The sequence below is a fragment of the Canis lupus genome, chromosome 8, assembly GCF_003254725.2.
Source record: "Canis lupus dingo isolate Sandy chromosome 8, ASM325472v2, whole genome shotgun sequence".
NCBI lineage: Eukaryota > Metazoa > Chordata > Mammalia > Carnivora > Canidae > Canis > Canis lupus.
The window spans coordinates 10,245,551-10,266,755 of NC_064250.1; the positions used below are offsets into that span (position 1 = coordinate 10,245,551).

At 32.3% G+C, this 21,205-nt stretch overlaps 1 protein-coding gene across 7 annotated transcripts in view; it reads right to left on the minus strand.

The window, feature by feature from the left end:
- STRN3 (striatin 3) overlaps positions 1 to 21,205 on the minus strand; it is a 112,383-nt gene that overhangs the window by 14,842 nt on the left and 76,336 nt on the right. For 5 of the 7 annotated variants that reach the window (XR_004818281.2, XM_049113606.1, XM_025443885.3 and 2 more), the window contains 5 exons: positions 17,456 to 17,566; positions 3,899 to 4,032; positions 2,368 to 2,543; positions 2,136 to 2,183; positions 1,710 to 1,831 (listed from right to left, as the gene is read on the minus strand). Coding sequence is in view for 6 of the 7 variants with exons in the window: in XM_049113606.1 (XP_048969563.1) it covers positions 1,710 to 1,831; positions 2,136 to 2,183; positions 2,368 to 2,543; positions 3,899 to 4,032; positions 17,456 to 17,566 (591 nt within the window). In the remaining variant the exon portion in view is untranslated. The remainder of the gene's footprint in view (positions 1 to 1,709; positions 1,832 to 2,135; positions 2,184 to 2,367; positions 2,544 to 3,898; positions 4,033 to 17,455; positions 17,567 to 21,205) is intronic. The other 2 variants (XM_025443887.3, XM_025443886.3) reach the window with 1 other exon arrangement.

Below are 21,205 nucleotides of genomic sequence, written 5' to 3' on the forward strand. Positions count from 1 at the left end.
AGGCTCCACGCAAGGAGTCTGATAGGGAACTCGATCCTGGGACTTCAGGATTATGCCCTGGGCCGAAGGCAGGTGCTCAACCGCTGAGCCACCTTGGTCTCTCTCCTTCTCAGTTTTCTTTGCTGGCTCTCCTGCTCTAGTCACTCTCCCAATGTCAGAGTTCCTCCGTACTTGCCTTCCCTTTGTGCCCTGCACAACATAACTTCCCCTGTGTTATACAATCCATTCTCCTATCTTGATTATTAACTACTTGATAGTAGTAACCTGAACATGACTGAAATCTAAAGCCATCATCTTTAATCTTTTCACACCTGTTCTGCCCCCATTTCAATATGCTACCATTATATACCAACTGCTCATGTCAAAAAAATTCAGAAGTGGTGATAAAAATGTCCTGAATTAGTGGTGATGGATGCACAGTCCTGTGAATATAATAAAAACTACTGAACTGTATACATAAAAAAGGTGAATTTTGTCATGTGAATTATATCTTAATAAAGCTGTTTTACAAAGTAACAAAATTAAGAATCACTTACCCATCACTTTGTCCACTCAATCACTATCCACTTTATCACCAGATTCTGCCTATCCTATCTACTTCCCAGTGCATCCCAAATCCGTTTCTCTCCCAACCACTCTGCTACCAACTGCTTCACTGTCCTCATGACCATGGAAACATCACCTTTCACCTAGTCTACTAGACCCTTACACTACAACTTTACATTATAACATTATATTTGTATTCTTTTCTTCACTTTTCCCACCCCAATCTATTCTCCTTATAATAACCAGAGTCACCTTTTAAAATCCACCTTTACTGGTCACTTCCTGGCTTAAAATTCTTTATTAAAAGCTTCTTTTTTTTTTTTTAAATAATTTACTTATTTATTTATCTATTTATTTATCTGAGAGAAAGAGAGAGAGAGTGAGCGAGCGAGCAGGAGGAACAGAGGGAAAAAGAATCTCAAGCAGACTCTGTGCTTAGTGCAGAGATTGTCCCAGGCTCAGTCCCACGACACTGAGATCATAAACTGAGCCAAAACCAAGAGTCGGACACTCAAATGACTGAGCCACCAGGAACCCCTGAAGGTTTCCTTTCATCCTTTAGATTTTGTCTTAAATGTCACTGTTTTGGACTATATCTAAAGAGACTCTCTTTCATATTACTTTTATCTTCATACTGTTTATTACAATTTCTAACCACAGACTCCACTCCCTAGCTTTTTTAAATGTCTGTCTTTTCCATTAGACTGATTCTTATTTCCTGATGTACAGCCTAACACTATACTTGACAAATTTAGGCACCAAGTATGTCTTAAATAAAAAGACCAAAGAGCTCTTGAATTTATGTAAATGAACCATTAAGTAGACCACTGTTTATTCAACCATTCTATTTGTTTCTACTCTTTTCTGCTAAATATTTTAAGCTTAAAAAATTGTTCCTTGTATTAAATTTTATTCTCCTCTTTAAATAGTACTAAAATTAATTAATGTTCTAATTAATATCATTTGTTATTTTTGGACACAAAGTACCAATTCACAGGCTTAAATATTCCATGCCACAATACTGCTTAATTTTTATCTTTAATAAAGCAAATTAATAATAAATGAAAAACTAAGCAAGGAGACTAATACATTTTTAAACAACCTTATAATAATATTTTGTTAGCTCCATTCACTTAAAAAAGTATTTTAAACCTTTCACTTACCATATGTATCATATGGATCCACATTAGGGCTAGGCATATTCCACCACTGGATGGTTGCATCAATACCACCACTAAAACACTGTTCTCCATTAGAACTAATAGCTAATGACAAAACAGGACCACTATTACAGGAAAAGAGGGAAAAAATTACTTATAAAGCCTATGAAGAAACTCATTATCTGTATCTCCCCAACCTCTAAATTTATGTTGTTATCTAAAAACTGTTTAAAATAAAAATAACAAACATGTAAATTTGAACAGCACTGATTATACTCTCACTAATACAATTACTAATCAAATGAAGTATTACTCAACTAATGTCTTTTCTAATATAAACAAATATGAGAAAATTATAAGGTCTGAGGATTAATAATAATTAACAATAACTATAGTTGTTAATTTAAGTATAGATTCAATAAAACTTACATGTGGGCCCTAAATGTGTAGATAGGCTCTACATCTAAAGAGGCACTCCTAAAAGAGGAGAAAAGAAAGGTGGGGGAGGAAAAGGTAATTACATAACTGTAAATCACTGGCTGACATTCAAGAATCATTAAGTAAGATCAAATGAATGCATGCAAAAAATAGAACCATAAATAATAATAATTATGAGTAAATTTGGAAGGAAAAAAAGACAGGCTAGTATGAAAATACTTGCTTTTTGGCAGGAACTGTTTTTTGCAAGTTCCAAAGTTTCAGAGTATGGTCCTCAGAGGCAGTAACCAGCACAGGTTCTACAGGATGAAAAGCTAATGCCCGTACTCCATCGAAATGGCTACGTAGTGTATACTTGGGGTTCCATGTCTTTCGAAAGGCATCTTTATTGGCAGGCAACTAAAAAGAAAGAGTGCAATATTTAGTGGTAAAAGTAGTAAACTGATAGGCATGTGGAGTTTTGTGTGTTTTGGTGTGTTTAAAATATATATATTTAACTGCTTTGCTAAAATGTCCAGTGGAAATTTAATGTACCTTAAAAACTTTATAACAGATCTTTATCATTTAATAAATGATACTAAGAAGAATAACTTCAAATTAGCTTTCAAATACCTAGATCAAATGAAGAGTTCCTTAAACTGTTTTACCTAATCATCAGGCTAAACCCAAAGGTCCTATTAAACGTTAGATGAGAGCAACAAAAACTACCATGCTGCAATGCTTTACATGAAAACAGTAAGATTATATAAATGACTACCAAAAATCCAAGAGAACATTATTAATACAGTTGTCATTTAGTAAATTAGCATGTGAAATTTTTAAAGGAAGCAAATTAAGGTACTTTCCAAAAGTCTGAACTAAAGACACTTTAAGAATATTGTCATCCTATTTTCATTATTATTGCTGATATTGGTAAGAGGTTAATCTTTTTACCTTCATTTCTCCATCTGTAAAGATAGGCTGTGAAACCACTTCTAAAGTAGTCAAAAGTCTACTAGAATTTAGTTGTTCATATGCTTTGAAAATATTAATGAGAATAATCCAGCCCACCAAGGCTGATGTCTCTAAAAAGCATGCTAATATAGGTATAACATAAGTATAAAACGTAGAAAAAAATGAATGTTATAAAAGGGGAAAATTTGCTGAAAAACAGTAAATTCATTTAGACAAAATCTAAACAAGTATAGTTAACTCTCAATTGAGTGTTCATTGTCTATAAAAAATTTAATCCAAGACTAGTTTCGCCTCCAAACACTACTCTTCCCATCCAATCTCCATTCTTTCCCCCATCCCTCAAATGAAGGACTAAGTGAGTATTCAGGAAATGGCAAGCTAACTTTAATATTACCCTTAAAATAATAAAAGTTCAAAAATAAAACATAATTTTTAAGAAGTATCCTGAAGGCAAGTGATTCAGGTTACCTATTTTTCTCTTGTTGACATCAAAATATGGCTTAATTTGAGTAGATAATTGAGAGTTGACTACTCAAGATAGATATTTATCAACCAATATTATAAGGTAATCAATCATCCCAAACTTCTAGCTAATCCACCACAATACCTAAGAAAAATTTAAACACCACAAAGTAGTTACAAAAGAAAAACTACATGTCACTTCAAATCAACATATTGACACACTTAAACTTATCTTTTCCATGCACCTTGACATTAATTCTGTTTTATAAGTGTTTCCAAAAAAAAATAAGGAGCCTTCTATTAAATCATTAAAAAATTAAAAATAAAACTGCACTTACATCATAACTATAGTCTGCATCATTTGTTACCGTCAAGTCTGCAAGGTCTCCAAGGCCCAGTACACTTAACAAAACATCATCAGAACCCATAATAAATGACTTGCCTCCTCCAGATGGAAACGTTATTGGTTCAGCTATAAAGAACAAAACCGCTTCTTAAATGCTGAAAAATCATACAGTACAAGACAATATTGTGGGGGAAATGTAAGCACTTAACAGTTACAATATTAATATAATTAATTTTTATTTTCCCACTTCCCTCCTATTTCTTCCAACTCAAGAAATCCTATTACTGAGTAGTAATAAACAAATGTTTATTTGCTTATTTACAAACTGCAACATAATCTTCCACAAATCAAATATGCACTAAATATATTATTCCAGCATGGGAGGGGGGAGCCACAAAAGACTTTGGTCTATTTAAAACACTTATCACTTTGGTACAATTAGAACTATAGTATTTTTTTAATATTACAGGTTAAGTCCTTTTGCTCTATATTGTATTTGCTTGTAAGTGCTAGGTATTCTAGGCCCTGATAAAATTAATGTAAACATTCCAATGTAAATGGTTTCCAGTTTATTGAAATAAGCCTTAAATTGCTCAGATTACTCCAATAACAACAATGTTCTAGGAAAAGGGCAGTTCTACAACCAACAATGTCAGCTTCCTTCCTGGAAAAGGTTAATCCATGTAATGTTTAAAATGCTTTCCAGTTTTCACGCTCTATGATTTATTATTTTAACTTGCCTTTTATTTACCATGACACTTCTAAAATAACTACTCTACATTGACTATACAACTTTCAATTAAATTTTTCACTTTGGCCAATTAAAGTCAAACTCTGCCATAATCAGAACTATACTATTATATATTTTGCTGCAAGTTATAGTACAAGCAATAATTCTCAGTATTATCGCACATATGCTTTGAAAGCAAAATTTTAATCTGATGATAAAAGTAGTACACAAGTCATTGCAATACAAAACAACTCAACATACCAAAAACATTTGAAATTCATGAGCAAATTTAAAAGGGAAACATAAAAACTCAAGCTAATTAATTTTGAAAAGTTCCTACAAAAAAATGATATAAACCTAATATAGTACAAAAAGACATAACAGATGTAATAAAATGTGTCAGTCATCACTAATACTACTGAAAATAAGTAAATAAGTATTTAAGACACAAGTCAACTTCTCCTAAATGTATACTATTGCAAAAGGAAACTTCATCTTTATTTAAAATATCTTATTTTATTATTCATCAAAGTAAGCTATATAGTTTGACTCAGAGTCCTCAATGACACTGCTAAAATAAGTTGTGAGTCAGCAAGCAACCTAGAGTATCAGACAGAAAATATACACGTATATGCTAGTAGGATTTAATCTTTCAAGGATTATGTTTATTTAATCTAAATCTATAGAATTGATCCTTCCTACCAATATCTAGTAAGCAGTTATTGGTAATACCAGAAGCTAAAAAAACTGTAAAATAGTTTAAAGTTATGTTTAAGAATAATTACATAAAATTCATTAGGTAATATTTTCTCAAAGTATTTTTAGCCACTACAAGGACAAATTTTTCTTTTAATCTTATAATTTGTAAATCAAGTTAGAACAAACTGCCACAATTCCTCCCACTCACAATTACACATTAACACAGATCTTGATAAAAGCCCAATAAATTACTTTTAACACAATAACAAATTATTTTGCATTATCATATAGTGATTTGCAGAAATATTTTTTTTTAAATTTATGATAGTCACAGAGAGAGAGAGAGAGAGAGAGAGAGAGAGAGAGAGAGAGGCAGAGACACAGGCAGAGGGAGAAGCAGGCTCCATGCACCAGGAGCCCGACGTGGGATTCGATCCCGGGTCTCCAGGATCGCGCCCTGGGCCAAAGGCAGGCGCCAAACCGCTGCGCCACCCAGGGATCCCTGCAGAAATATTTCTGATCAGCTTTTGCTAAACTTAGGGGCATGTGAAGGGAAGTGCCTGTATAATATTAACTACTTTTAACCATTTCTAATTAAGTATATTACTACATTTCTCCATCTCTCCCTATATACATATACTTATTTATATATAGTAAGCTATACTGCTCACTCAGTATTTATTATATACCTATGTGAAAAAAGTATTTTATGCTGTATTTCTCCTTTCCATAATCACCCATCACTGGGGCATACAGTAATCACAGTAAATATTCAATTTATTTTTCCCTGTATTTTTGCAGAGAGAATTAATTTCTATTCCATAAATTAATTTTATTTATATTAACTACCTGCAGCAAATGACTGCATAAACATAAAAAAAATCATTAGTAGTTTTTTATAAAGAAAATTATGATATTTTTTATTGGATAAAACCTAAGAGATTTCATCAAGCAATTCAAGAATGCTATTACTGTATTATCATTTCTTTTTTTTTGAAATCTTAGGGTCTACAAAATGGGATCATAGAGCAAGGTTGTTTTTTTTACTTCTGTAACTAATGCTCCTCTTTCTTTTTATGGACACAACTAAGGAAACTTATAGTTCCCATATCAAACTAACCCTTCTTCAATTTTATGAAACCTAAAGAACACAGATGATTTCACTAATGTCAATGGTGATATGGTAATATCTTAAATCTTTATTAAAAATACTGGTTGATAGGACACCTGGGTGGCTCTGCGGTTGAACATCTGCCTTTGGCTCAGGGCGTGATCCCAGGATCGAGTCCCACATTGGGCTCCCTGCGAGAAGCCTGCTTCTCCCTCTGCCTATGCCTCTGCCTCTCTCTCTCTCCTTGTGTCTCATGAATAAATACATAAATCTTTAAAAAAATAGTTTGGTTAAAAACAGACTTTTCTTTATAAAATGTATAGAAACAAAGTTGGAAACTGCCCCTGAAATAAGAGATTGTGAACTCTAATGTTCCCTTCTTAGCTCTAGGTCAAAGCTGAATTTGTATCTTTTTAAGTAACAAACACTTACTGAAGATTTACCCTTTAAAAAGTATAATAAAGCTCATGTTCATTGGCCTCCTCCTCCTTCCATTATTAAGCAACAGTTAGATCACTGACTTAAATTTTTTCTTTAGAAAGTACACATACAAGGGTGCCTAGGTGGCTGGCAGTTGAGTGTCCAACTCTTGGTTTTTGCTCAAGTCATGATCTCATGGGTCCTGGGAGGGAGGCCCAGGTCGGGCTCCATGCTCAGCAGGGATCTGCTTTCCCTTTGTTCCTCCCCCCACTCGTACACTCTCTTCCCCCACAAAATAAGTATATCTTTAACAAATAAAAAGTTTAAAAAAATAAGTACACATAAACACTCTCAGAGCTCTAAACTGATTTTTGTGTAGTGTGGGCCCTCACTGGCTTTTTCCATAGGTCAACAGTTTAACGCATTTAAAAGGGGCTCTCTCTGTTTCTACTACTATGCTTTAATTTGTAAAATCTACAGTTTACATCTATGTTAACTACAAAAACTTTAGCAAGCTTTCTAAGTATTATTTGGTAAAACAGACCAAATGCTAAAGAAGCTAAGCCACTACTAAATGCCTAAAATAATGGAGTTGGTATGTGAATTTTAGAAAAAAAACCTCCTAAAGTAAAACAGGAAAATAGGTTAATTAATAGTGGAAAAGAGATCTAGAGGAATCAACAGACTATTTAACTATTCCTGTTGTTTTTCATGTTTAATATATTTTGTCTTGGTTTTATTATTTTAGTGATTTTTACTTCAAATTTTGGTACAGATTATGATGAATACATGCAGAGATGACTGTAAGGGAAAATTGCAAAAGTTAATTTAACCTTAACTGTCAAATGTGCTACTTGAAAACTCTTTAAAAAGAAAGTATTCAAAAACACTTAACTGAGGCATCAGAAAAATTCTCTTACATAGCAAAAGCAGAAATAATGAAATAGTCTATACATCAAATTCTTAGATACTGAATTATCTTATACATACTCCTATATTATAATAAGCCTTTGGTAAGAATTCAGTCTCAATACTTAGAACTATAATTATCTAGATCTAGAATTAGAAGTTATTCAAGTATATCTACACATCTTCAGCTAAAATCAATTTTGGTAAAAATGCCTAAGTAGTATTTTTATTTCCTACACATTTCTAGTTTAGGTACATTAGAAAATTATCAAGTAGTATATACTGGGAACCAAGTCAAGGAATAATTCTGTTCCTTCATTCTAAAATAATTAAGCCTTTGTTCCATATATTTTTTAGAAATTACATGTAAGGTTCGAAGTATAATGTCTGGCATCTAGCTGTCTATTTAGTGTTCAGTGGTAGTTATTATCAGCCACTAAATTCAAGCAGTATGACACAATGACTAAATAGTTTCCCATATGTACTAAAGTCTTTATTTATTTATTTATTTATTTATTTATTTATTTATTTGAGATTTTATTCACTTACTCATGAGAGACACACACAGAGAGAGAGAGAGAGAGAGAGAGACAGGCAGAGGAAGAAGCAGGCTCCATGCAGGGAGCCCGACATGGGACTTGATCCCATGACTCCAGAATCACACCCTGTGCCGAAGGCAGGCGCTAAACCACTGAGCCACCCAGGGATCCCCTAAAGTCCTTTTTAAAATTACTGTTTTCCTGCTATTAGATCTGTAAGCTAAAGTTAGATTTCAGAAAGGTACTCTGAATTGACCTATGGTAGAAACAATTCCACTTAACATTAAAAACAAAAATAAAATATGTAGACATAAAAGCCCCAAATTCCAAAATCCCTAAGACAATTATATCAAGAGCTTACCCAAACCTTCTCTCTAAAGATAAAAGGCTAATCTTTAGCATGTTAAAATAGCAAATTTACAATATTAAGGAGACATGATTTTGTAATTAATGTCTTCTGCAGTATAAGTAAACACAGTACCTAAATTTTGTACCTTCCTCTGCCCTTGCACCTTCATAATCAGTCATTTTAGCAGAGGCTGACCTAGACTGATTAGAAGGAGTGGGTGCCTGGGTGGCTCAGCTGGCTAAGCATCCACTCTTGATTTTGCTCAGGTTATGATCTCAGGGTTGTGAGATCGAGCCACACACAATATGGAACCCGCTTAAAATTCTCTCTCTCCCTTCATCTCTTCTCCCACACCTCATTTAAAAAAAAAAAAAAATCCTGAAGGGATGAGGAGCAATTTATCATCTCTCAGATAGCTATGATGTCACAGAGTTTTGTCCTGTTGACCCCTGTAAATTAATGCCAGCAGTAGAGGTTCATTCACCTGACTTGCTAACAGCCTTTAAAACTAATTTACTAACAAAACAGGCTATTTTTCAGAAGTTCTAATTATAAAAACTCAGATAAATATATCTTCAATTTTCCAAACCACCCCTCCAAAGATATCTTAAAAGATTTAAATACTTAATATATTCACAATTTCTGTGGAGAAATATATATTCACTACGTTTTATATCTATGTATAACATTGAGTCTTGTCACTAACCAAACTTTTGTAAGCTCACAGATACAAGTATCCTTAAAACAAAAGGAAATTCTGGTGTTTAAGATTAATGTTTAAGAATAAAACATTAACTTTTTCCAGTTTAATTCACTATCTTAAAAAGTAACAAGTACACATGATTTTTATATGAGAAGGGAGCAATTTGTTTCCCTATTTTTATGTGGATATTTTCTGCCACATTTACACAAATGTGTCATTAACAAAGCAATCCCAATTTTTTTTTCTTTCTTTTTTTTTTTACTTTTTCAAATTTGAAAAGCCTCATTTACCAATGAGTTCTCTGAGATTCTCATAATAGTCTAAAAAGTCAACACTGTCACAGGCCATAAATTTAAAGGCAGGATTTCAGCTGTTGCCTGGATAATTCAGGCCAAAATACACAAATCTCAAAAGCATCTGCAGTTAAGATCTCTTTAACTTTGAACTTCAGAAATGACAGAACTTCTCAGAAATGCTTTAAGTATCTCTATTTCTGTGTGGAAGTAGGAAATATGCCAAACAGCCTGAACTTTCTAAAATAATTATCATGGGGATTTATTTGAGGATTTGCTCCCTGACACTGTGTGACTGCAAACAAATTGTCCAAAAAATAAAAACTGTCTAACCATCAGTTAAATTCGACACGAAAGAAAAATGTTATCCTTACAAAATAGCTCTCTTCTGTAATTTTCCCACTTACAAATATCATCACCATTGATTTAGCTTCTATTCTTAAAATTCTGCAACTACATTTTAGCAATTCCTCTTCAACCTGTAGGGGCACCTGAAGGCTCTGTTGGTTGATCAGGCAGCTCTTAATTTTGGCTCAGGTCATGATCTCGGGGTTGTGGGACTGAACCCCACATCTAGCTCCATGCTCATCAGATAGTCTGCTTGGCATTCTCTCCCTCCCTCTCCCTCTGTACCCCCCCATAACAAAAAATAAATATATTTTTTAATTTTTCAATTTTTAAAATGGGGACGGGACTGTTTTTAAAAAGAATTTTCCCTACTCACCCCCGCCAAATTCTCCTTTATTATTCTTCAGATTAATCTACTCTGTAGACTTTATTCTAATCTACGCTTTCACTCATCAATTACTGCCATAAATTCCTAATTAGTTTTCCTAACTCTCAGCTCCATTTATCTTCAATCAAATTGGAAAACCACAGCCACATTAACTTAAAATTATCACAATTATCACCCCTTATTCAGAAACAAAAAGTGGCCCCTTAACATTCTCTGGATCAAAGCTAACTAAAATCTTGTACTTTATCTTGCATGTGCTTCATGATCTGATCCTATTTTTCCTACCCAATCTCATCTTTTAATGCTCCACAACACAAATCTCTCTGATTTTAGAGTCAAAGCAGTTTCCTTATAACACACACACACTCTATCTTTAGCATGCACTTCAACTTATCAAGATCTACTTATTCCTTCAAACCAGTTCCAGCTCTCCTCTATGAAGCCTTTGTTGATCCTTTTCTGCTCATTCTTATTATACTCGTATGTACCAAAACATGACTTTATTATCTTACAGATAATTTCATGATAGCTAAATGCCAAAACTAATAAAGATAAGAAAAGGTTTTATTACACATGTGAAGTCATAATCTCCCTGAACACACAGACTAAGAAATATGGAAGGAAAGGAAATAACATGAAAGCTATTGTTGAAACTGAAGATCCCAAATTATGGAGTAACTGAAATTTTTTTTCACACTATAGCCAAACATTAGTCTTTGTGTGACAGATGTGCCAAGTTCAGTAGAAGATGTAAGAATCCTGTTTTAATTCTAGTTGCTCAAAAGCTACTAAAAGATTAAAGCAGGGGATCCCTGGGTGGCTCAGTGGTTAAGCTCCTGCCTTTGGCCCAGGACGTGATCCTGGAGTCCTGGGATAGAGTCCCACATCGGACTCCCTGTGCAGAGCCTGCTTCTCCCTCTGCCTGTGTTCTTTGCCTGCCTCTCTCTCTCTCTCTCTCATGAATAAATAAATAAAATCTTAAAAAAAAAGATTAAAGCAGATTTCATAACCAGATTTAAGTCTTATGTAGCCCCTAGTTCTTAGAATATCTTTCAACTACAAATTTAATGTCTTCATTCTCTATTTAGTGTTTATTTAATATAAATGTAATAAAATGCAATTTCAAATAAAACATCTGAAGCCTAATTAGTAGTAATAAGAAAACTGTAAGCATATTACTATAAAGAATATTACACATATTCAAAATATTCAAGCCTCTAAATGAAAACTCACTAAGCATTTATTAAATAAAATCTGATTCTTAATTATTGTTGGACTTCTAGAAAAAAATACTTTATCTAATTTAACAACAAGATTTTATTTTGGAGGTGAGGGGAGAGGCAGGAAGAGAATCCTAAGCAGACTCCATGTTCAGTGCAGAGCCTGACACGGCCCAGTCTCATGACTCTGAGATCATGACTGGAGCCAAAATCAAGGGTTGTATGCTTAATGGACTAAACCACCCAGGAGCTCCAAGAAAAACTTTTTTTCACTACTCTGAATATATGTCCTCCCTTTGTTAATCAAACCTCATTCTTTTTTTTTTTTTCTCCAAATTTCATATTCTAAAGCGAAAACAATTGTTAGGCAATCTGGAAAAGATAAGTTTATTTATTTATTTAAAATTTATTTATTTACTTATTCATGATAGACATAGACGGGGGGGGGGGGAGTGCGATAGAGAGGGAGAGAGAGGCAGAGACCAGGCAGAGGGAGAAGCAGGCTCTATGCCAGGAGCCTGACATGGGACTCAATCCCGGGACTCCAGGATCATGCCCTGGGCCAAAGGCAGGCGCTAAACCGCTGAGGGATCTCAATAAGTTTATTTTAAAATAAGGATTTAGTTTGTATCATGCTTGCTAGATGTGTTCTACATTCTGACTACTGTTCTAATTAAATTAAGCGTTCACACAAAAACTATCGTCTTAAAAATAACATCACAATAATAATAAATAAAAACTAGTTCAGCTACAAAGTGATTCTATAGTTTTAAAAAGTGTACTGATTGAAAGAGTATCAATCTAATACTTTCTGACCCTTCTCAAAATGTCTAAGTTAATATTCAGGGGAGGAAAAAAAAATGAGCTGAAGAACTGAACTGTTTGCTTTAAAAGTGAAATCAGGGGCAGCTGAGTGGTTCAGTCAGTTAAGTGCCAGACTCTTATTCTCAGCTCATGCCTTGATCTCAGGGTCGTGAGTTCAAGCCCTGTGTTGGGGGAGTTCAAACCCCATATGCATCCATGCATACATAAGCTGTGAAAGTAAAGCATGAAATATAAAACCAACTGCATCCCTTTACTATGAGACAATTGCTTTTTGTCTTTGATTTGATGCAAGTGAGAAAATACTTAACTGTTTCATAGACTCTTCAAATTTATACTCTCCTAAACAGAAGCAGCTTAAATATCAAAGATATTTGGGGTGCCTGGGTGGTTCAGTGGGTTAAACATCTGACTCTTGATTTCAGTGCAGGTCACGATCTCAGGGTCATGAGATTGGCTAATAAGCCCAGAGTGGGGCTCAGCACTCAGCACAGAGTCTGCTTGAAATTCTTTCTCGCCCTCTGCCCCTCACCAGGCTCTTGCACGTGATTCTCTCTCGCTTGCTCTCTCAATTAAATAAATAAAATCTTAATAATATCCAAGATATTATACAGTGTGTGCCAAGTTGTTTTTAAAAGCCTACTAAAAGTTATTGCTAAAAAAAGATAATTTTTCCTTAAATGTCAGAATGTCCAATATGCAGATATTTGGACAAAAGTCACACTTGACAAAAATATTACATCTTCTGGTGATGGTTTGTCATCTTGGATCTGGAATAACAAGTGCCAAACATTAATATAAAATAAAAAAAAATAGAAACAATCCAGGGACACTCACTTTCAATTTATTTAAAAATACTGAAAAAGTTGAAAGACTTTCCTTTTCCAATGTATTGACAATCAACTTAAAGGATGCGCAGCAATTTTAGTAACACCAGTAAAGAAGGGAAATGACAATATTCTTCTATACATGGGGAAGACAGAAAAATTAGGACAAATGACAATTATGAGGAAAACTAAGATGAGTTCATTCACTAAGAATTAGAACTGTAAACATATATATTCTCAGAATGTGAATCTTTGAAATGGGAAAAGCTTATAAATCATCTGAAGATATTTAACAATCTAAATTTAATAAGCCTCAATATTAAAGGTAATAAGTAGCACAGGAGTAACAATAAGCCACAGAAGAGTATCTATCAAAAGAAAACATATTACAATCCATAATTTAAACTTTCCACGTTGAAAACCCAAAAAAGTCAAAAATCAAAGGAAGTCTTAAAAAAATTTTAACTCCTTTCCTCATATTCTAAATAAAGATTTCACATTTGAGATGGGATTTTTGTTACTGCTTTACACGTTTTTATTTAGGTATAAAATACAGCAAAATGGAGACCATCAAAAACTTTTTTAGAAAATTCCTACCAGACCAAAATTTTAACATAACAAGAAATATAGAACCTTCCCTTGACTCCCTTCCCCAATTACAGAACCCTCAGAAATTATTAAGAATAAAAGAAAACGGAGTTATAGGTCAGATAACTACTACATTTTTTAATTTCCTGATTTTCATCATTGTACTGTAGTCACTTGCTAAACCATTTAAGGAACAATACATCTACAACCTACTCATTTTCTGAACTGTCCAAAATATTAAATGTATATATTTACAGAGAGAGAAATAAATTAAGCAAATGTGGTCAAATGTTGACAATTAGGGAACCTGGGTGAAAATGACATGGAATGCTTTGTACTATTCTTGCAATAGTACTTTTCCTTAAGTATGAAATTACGTCCAAATATAAAGTTAAAAAGAAAAGGAAACAACATTTTTGAAGCCTGAGAACAAAGTAACTGCATCAAGTCTCTTTAGTTTCATGGTCTTTACTTATAGAAGTATTAATAAAGGATAGCTTCTAAATAAATGTCACTTAGTACAAAATTAATACTGAATTGTATCTACAATCCAAGGCAAAGGTCACATTTAAGTATTTTTCTTTTGCCTCAGGTGGAAAAAAAGAAGGAAGAAGTGAAGTAAACAAATTAGAAGACAACCAACAGTTTATTAGCTCTGGATTTCAGAATTCTTTCCATTTAAGAATCAAATCATGGTTGAGTTTTTACAAAATTAAAAAGCTGATACTCTCACCACTTTTTTCTTTCCATTAAAAAGAAAGGCATTTAGGTTGGATTACATCTACTGAATCTATATGATAAAATTAGCAAATAATTTTCTTCCAAGAATCTAGAAAAAAATCTGTAGAAAAGTGATTCAGTGGGTATAATTCATTCACATTTTGGAATAAAGAAATCAAAAGACTACAGTTTATGAATTATTCTATCTTGTACAAAACTATATTCTGATTAAAGTATCAGAATAAAACCCAAAAAAGACAGCTAATAAGAATAAGAAAATTCATGATTTATACTTTTCATGTAAAACTATATCTTTGCTAATTAATATGATGATTTACCTAAATTAAGACATTAGAAGTTATGATCCAACAACTTAAAAATACAATTTTTTATGTCCTTAAAGTTTTGTCTTCATATCAGGGAATCAGAGCCAACATGTTCATAGTGAATTTGATATATGTAACAGCAAAAGGGTTTTACTTAAATTTACAAAGCAAGTGCGAAAAGAAACACATTATGTCCCATTTCATTCCTGAGACATTTTGTTGGAAACCTCATCTTTATATATATAGGTAACCTTAAAGACACTGACATTGGTAGAAACAATCTAAAGGTCTAATTAACGGAGGCCAGGTTAAACCTACAAACTGCAAAACTATGTAACCATCAAAGTTATATCTTATTCAGGTGACAGTGAAACATTAAGAAAAAAGGAATTTAAAGTAACGGATATTTTTGTTAAAAAAATTAAAAATAAGGTTTATATATAAAGACAACACTTAAAAAAGATATATGTAAAATATTAATCCCTAAGTATTAAGACCATGGGTGTTTTTCACTTTTTGGTTCTATATAATACATTTCTTATACTGAGTAACAAGAATATATTATTTTTATGGTTATATAAACAAAGTCTCTTTCAAAAAACAGACATAAAACCAAAATTAAAACAATCTGGCTAAATAATACAGTACATATCTAGATAATGAAACAGTACTGAGACATGAGAGCCTCAGGCATGGCTCTGTGGGCCTCAGCTCCTAATTTATATAACAGCAATTCCTTTTTGTCCACCTCACAAAGCTCTCCAATCCTTATATTTAAAAACAAGGTAGTTTGGTTAAAAAAAAAAACAAACCTGAAAACATGTTAAACAGAGGAATACTTATTGACATGAAATTATGTCTTCTTTGAAGTGTCAGTTTTTTCGTTATTTAGTTATTTAGATAGGCAAATAACAAAACTGTTCATACTAAGGTTCTATTTCTTAAAAGTTATTTAAAATTTTACAGGGGTTTTGAATTTTAGTTTCAGTTCATTTGCTTTAGTATTTCTTAAACAAGCGAGTATAACACTTTTTAGAAACATTTAAAACCTACAACTAAAAAAGACCTTAAATTGGCTTATATCTTCTTTTCTAAACCTCAAAAAGGTATAGATTTAATCATATTGGGGGGGAGGGGAATGTGGTATTTGTATTTTAAATTAAAGCAACATTATCTAACATTTTCTAAATAAATCTTCAGCAAATGAGTCAATTCATGAATAACATACGTAAGTAATCTAGTATTACTGGATAAATAAATTAATTCATTTCATTAAAAAGACCTAAATCCTAAAATTCTAATGTTGTCATGTCTATATTCAATAGTCAATCATGCGAAACTACTTTTATATTAAACATGCATGAGTTATATAGGTAAATGATGTTAGAGCTGAACACAGCCCCTGCCCAGTACTAAATGTTTTTAAATACAATAAGCAATTCATTGTACAATCTGAAACTTCTTAGAGAACAGTTTTTCATTCACATGCATAGCAAATTGGTATAATGTTATAAAGGAAAACTGTGTAACAAGTCCCCTAAATTCCCCTCATTAGCTTCTACAATAAATTAAACCATTTAAAATGAGTTTTACTGAAAAAAAAAAAGTACACCCATTTCCATTACACCTGCCATTTTATAAGCTAATTTATCTGTCACCAGAAAAAGAAATATGGAAAGAATGCCTACAAGGTTTTACCCTTTGCCATCACTCTGTCCTTGACATAGTCAAAAAAGTGAGACTAGCAACAACCAATGGCCAGTTCAAAATAAAGTTTCCCCAAAGTAAATTTCAAGTTTCTTCATTTAATATTCAAAGGTCTGAAGATGCTTTTCATGTGGCTGTTTTTAAAGTTTGATTCACAAAACAGAAATGAATCCTATCTCTGAGAAGTGCTATAGCTAAATTTATACTTTTATACTACACTGGTCAGATACAACATAGTGAAAAATATTATGAAAAAAAGTTATTCAGCTAGACACCAAACAAACCTTACTGCTATGATTACCCTTTCGTCTAGCCTTCCACCAGAGTAATCAAGAAAATACTACCCAGGAGAGATTTTTCTGCTGCCCTCCTGGTTTGCTGTTGGATTAAGTTCACTAACGATGGAAAGAGCTTTTGTAGTCACTATATTTAAGTATTCCCAAACTAAGAAATGTAACCTGGATAGTAGATGGTTATAGCTCTAACACCCTACTTAATCAAAACTAAGGAAATTTATGCTTTCTTCCTTTTGAACAAATTTATTTTACTTTTAATTCCAAGACCAATATTCCTTACAATTTGGTAAACTTTTAAAATAAAATTAAAAAACCTCCCTTAAAATCTTTCCTTCATCCTTATCAACATTATTTAAAATGGTTTTTCACTTGATTAATAACACATCTAAATTATAATCAAATAAATTTCAATTATACAACAAAGTTTAGAGTTAGTTGCCCCCTTTATGAAACCAAAAAAAAAAAAAAAAAAAGGTACACACAAAAAACAAGAGTTGAAGAATTTTTTTTCTCAAAGATTGGTATACAAAAATTATAATAGAATCTGCACTTACTCTTCACCCCTTTCTTCCCCTTTCGTTCCTTCTTGTACTGTTCCTTCAGTTTACTTATTAGTCCCTGGTCTACATCCCAAACCTCAGTAGGTGGGGAGAGGTCATCTTTATCTACATGCAGCATATTATTAAAAGAAAAAAAATCAGCAGTTGGCAATGCAAGCTGTTGGCAGTAAACTGTTATAGCTTTACATAATCATAATAAAAATGTATAACAGCATATACCCAAAATACTTTAAAGGTGCAGTTTCAGTTTTGGTATTCACAACTCAAATTCTAAATGCCCATCTCATAAGTTTCTAAACAGTTAATACTAACAGTTAAATGGTACTTCATTTCTATGAATCACAAATTTGAGGGTTATTATTCTTTCAATGACTAATATTCAACGGACTGACATTAGAAAACTAATGTTATACAAAATAGATCACTGCATCTTTATAAAAATGTTCATAAAAATTATTCAGCCAGCATCATAAAAGCAAATGAATGAATTACATGCGAACTACTCATAAGAGTGCAAGCTGGAAAGGTCAGTGCCATTTTATTGATGAAAATATTCATGCACCTTCTGTCACACTGTTTCTGCATGCACGGGATAACTATACTAATGGAGAGGCATTCTAGTCCAATATAATACATACATATAATTCCAAAATACAATGTCTCCAATAATACATACAAAGCATTCAGAGAATCCCACCTCGGCCCCCACCCCACCCAAATAGTTCAACATCTCATTACCTTCTTCCATTGGTCTACAACTAAGATTAGCAAAAAAAAAAAACAAAAACAAAAACAAAAAACAAAAAAACAAAACTCAAATTCCACTGAAGAATTTTTTGAGTTGATTTTTTTTAGGGTAAGATGAAAGCAGTGACAAGCATGGAGAAGTGAAAACATACATTGCTGTACATCTGCTAAAGATGAAACTTCAGCTATTTGAGCTGAATAACAAATCTATATTTATTTTAAGTAAATACTTGTGCCTGGAAAAATTTTACTCTCTAGTAAACTAGAAGAAAAACAATATTAAAATGAAGCAGAATAAAAATAAGTCTATTAGAATTACTTTAAGTATTAAGGGTTTTCTCTTCATTTGTTTAGTTTTAAAACAGCCATATTATTAGAAAGTTTAACATTCTATCATAGAGCAACAAACTAGGAGTTTCTATAACCATCCTACTAAAGAAAAACTATACCAAAACATATAGGCTAAGTTGATCAACAGGCTGACAGAATAGTAAGATTTTAGGAAAAACATACTTGCTAAATTTTTGATAACTCATTATATTCTACATCACAACTCTCAAAAAACTGCCTAGGCCTCACTGGCCTAATCCATACAGTGAATAGAAAAAAAGCCACCACCACCCCTTAAAGATTGCTATATGTAGTAAAAATAAGAAATCTTCATATTTGAATGTCATGTAGAAATTCACTTACTGTAACTTGAGCCTTTTTCTACTGTGTTATAACTTTCTCCCCTATGGGTGTACCTATGATCTTATGATCTTAGCAGTTAATATATAAAAAGCTAAATTCAAAGCTTTTAAGTCAATTTACCAACTTGAATTACTTAAAACTAGGTTGCTCAAAATTGAAATTTATACATAAGATTATCTGTCAAATCTGCAAATTTTAATACTGTTTGTAATACTGTGGTAATACTGATTTAAAGACAAAATTCACTTTTTGTGTACTCTAGTCATGAAGTTTATTGAAAACTGCTGTACCAGAAATTATTCTGTGAACTCCATGAATACTCACAAAAAGAGATTTAAAGAATTAATCATTTGTATTCATCTTAATAAAGCTAGCAATTATTTTTAAAGGTGACCACTTAAACCAAATTAACACATTTTTAAACCTATAGAAAGAAAGAAAAAAGCTTAAGTGGTGTAAACTTTACACAGGTAATATCATAGGACAGAAGACTGTAGTAAGATAGTCAAATAGTTTTTTAAGAGACCTCTGAAAAAAAATAAAGCTGTGAGTAACTCTAATTCAAGTAACAAAGGGTACTGGAGTGAAAAAGCAAAAGGAATGAAAAGGATAAGCCTAAGGAAAAAAACAAGTATTACTTGCAAGATAACCTAAAGTCTAGAAAACAAAGGTTAACTCAAAGCAGTGCAAAGAACAGGTTGGTGAATGCATATGTGCACAAAAAACATCCTGAAACTTGCCTGGTAATAACAGTTGGTTTGATATTGCTTATAAGAAATAGTTAAGAGCAAAAGGGAAGAGGCAGCATAATCTTCTACATATTAATTCTGTTTTATAAAAATCTAGGGGGGAAAAAATACCAAGAAATGAGGTTGAATCAGTTAGGGGAACTTTGTTTAAAAGAAAGCACAAATATGCATGCACAAAAAAATGACCCTTAACAACTCAAAACCACAAAAACATAAAACTCTACTATGGTAATTCTAACTATCAAAGCAGAGGAATTATATAATCTACTTAATGTAGTATAAAAATGTAACTAACCTCACTTTATGCAAATATTTAGTACTTTAATTATCCATTATACTTAAATACAAATATTCAGATACTAATTACATTTTATAGTTCTATAAATTTCTACAAATCACAGTTTCAAAGTAGAAGAGAAAATAATCAAATATGTTCAAAATGCCAAGTCTCCATGAGAGAAAGAGCAAAATTAGAAATGTTGACTAATATTTTTTATTATGAGAACTAAAAACTACCAAAATTAAACTCACACTACCTAATATAGATAACAGAAGAAAATAGGATTTAAAAGCTTCCTAAATAGTAGTGGCTTTATAGGATAAAGTATTCAAAATTAGATATATTTGAGCAGCTTTCTAATATTACAGAATATGAAATAACAGATTATCCATTGTGGGTGAGTACTGGGATAGGTTTCATTAGGATACATTAGTTATTAAAAAAAAAAAAAACAAAAGTCTTACTCCGTAACTTAGATCTCAAAAACCGCCACCTTCCCATTTGTAAATAAATTCAAATTTAAGCAAATGAGTTAAATAAAGGTGTGTTTGTATATCCATCCTCTTTGTTTTGGAAAAACTGAATATAGCACTGTTGAATAGAAATGAAAAATTCAGAAACACTGCATAGATCTTTGACACTTTTCATTTGTGAAGGAAAGAAACTGCCTAAACAATTTTGTTCTTTTCCTCCTTTAGGAAACTTAAAATGCTTTAAAGTTCAGTCTCATCTATAAGGAAAAGACTTTCAGTTACTTCCATTTACACAAAGAGAATCAGGTCACTCTCAAATAGTAAAAGCAAGTATTTTACAGTTATCATTCACTATTTAGGCCTGCTTTTGAAACTGCTCAAGAGCTAAAAGTCTTTGGACAGAAGGAACAATTGACTGCACACAATATGTATTTCATAATTAAAGAAATAATGCCGTTTTATATAAATTAAATTCCTGAAATTTTTGTATATTCTTCTAGCAGTTAAACTTCCAGCAATTTTAGGCAAAGCAAGTGGGAAGTGTGCCAAGATTTAGCTATAGAGGTATTTGAAAACTACTGTGATTTTCTTTGGTGAAAATAATCTAAGTATTCATCAGTAAAGCCCCAATTAAATAATAGAACATACTGACAGAATATCAGGAAGCTATGAAGCTATTAAAAATGCTGTTACAGAAGATTAGGTGAAAAGGGTAGGTTATAATTTGGCACTCAGCAAAATCTTTTGTTAAGTAAAGATAGATACTCATGTATGTTAACCATGATTCTCTTTACATAGTGGC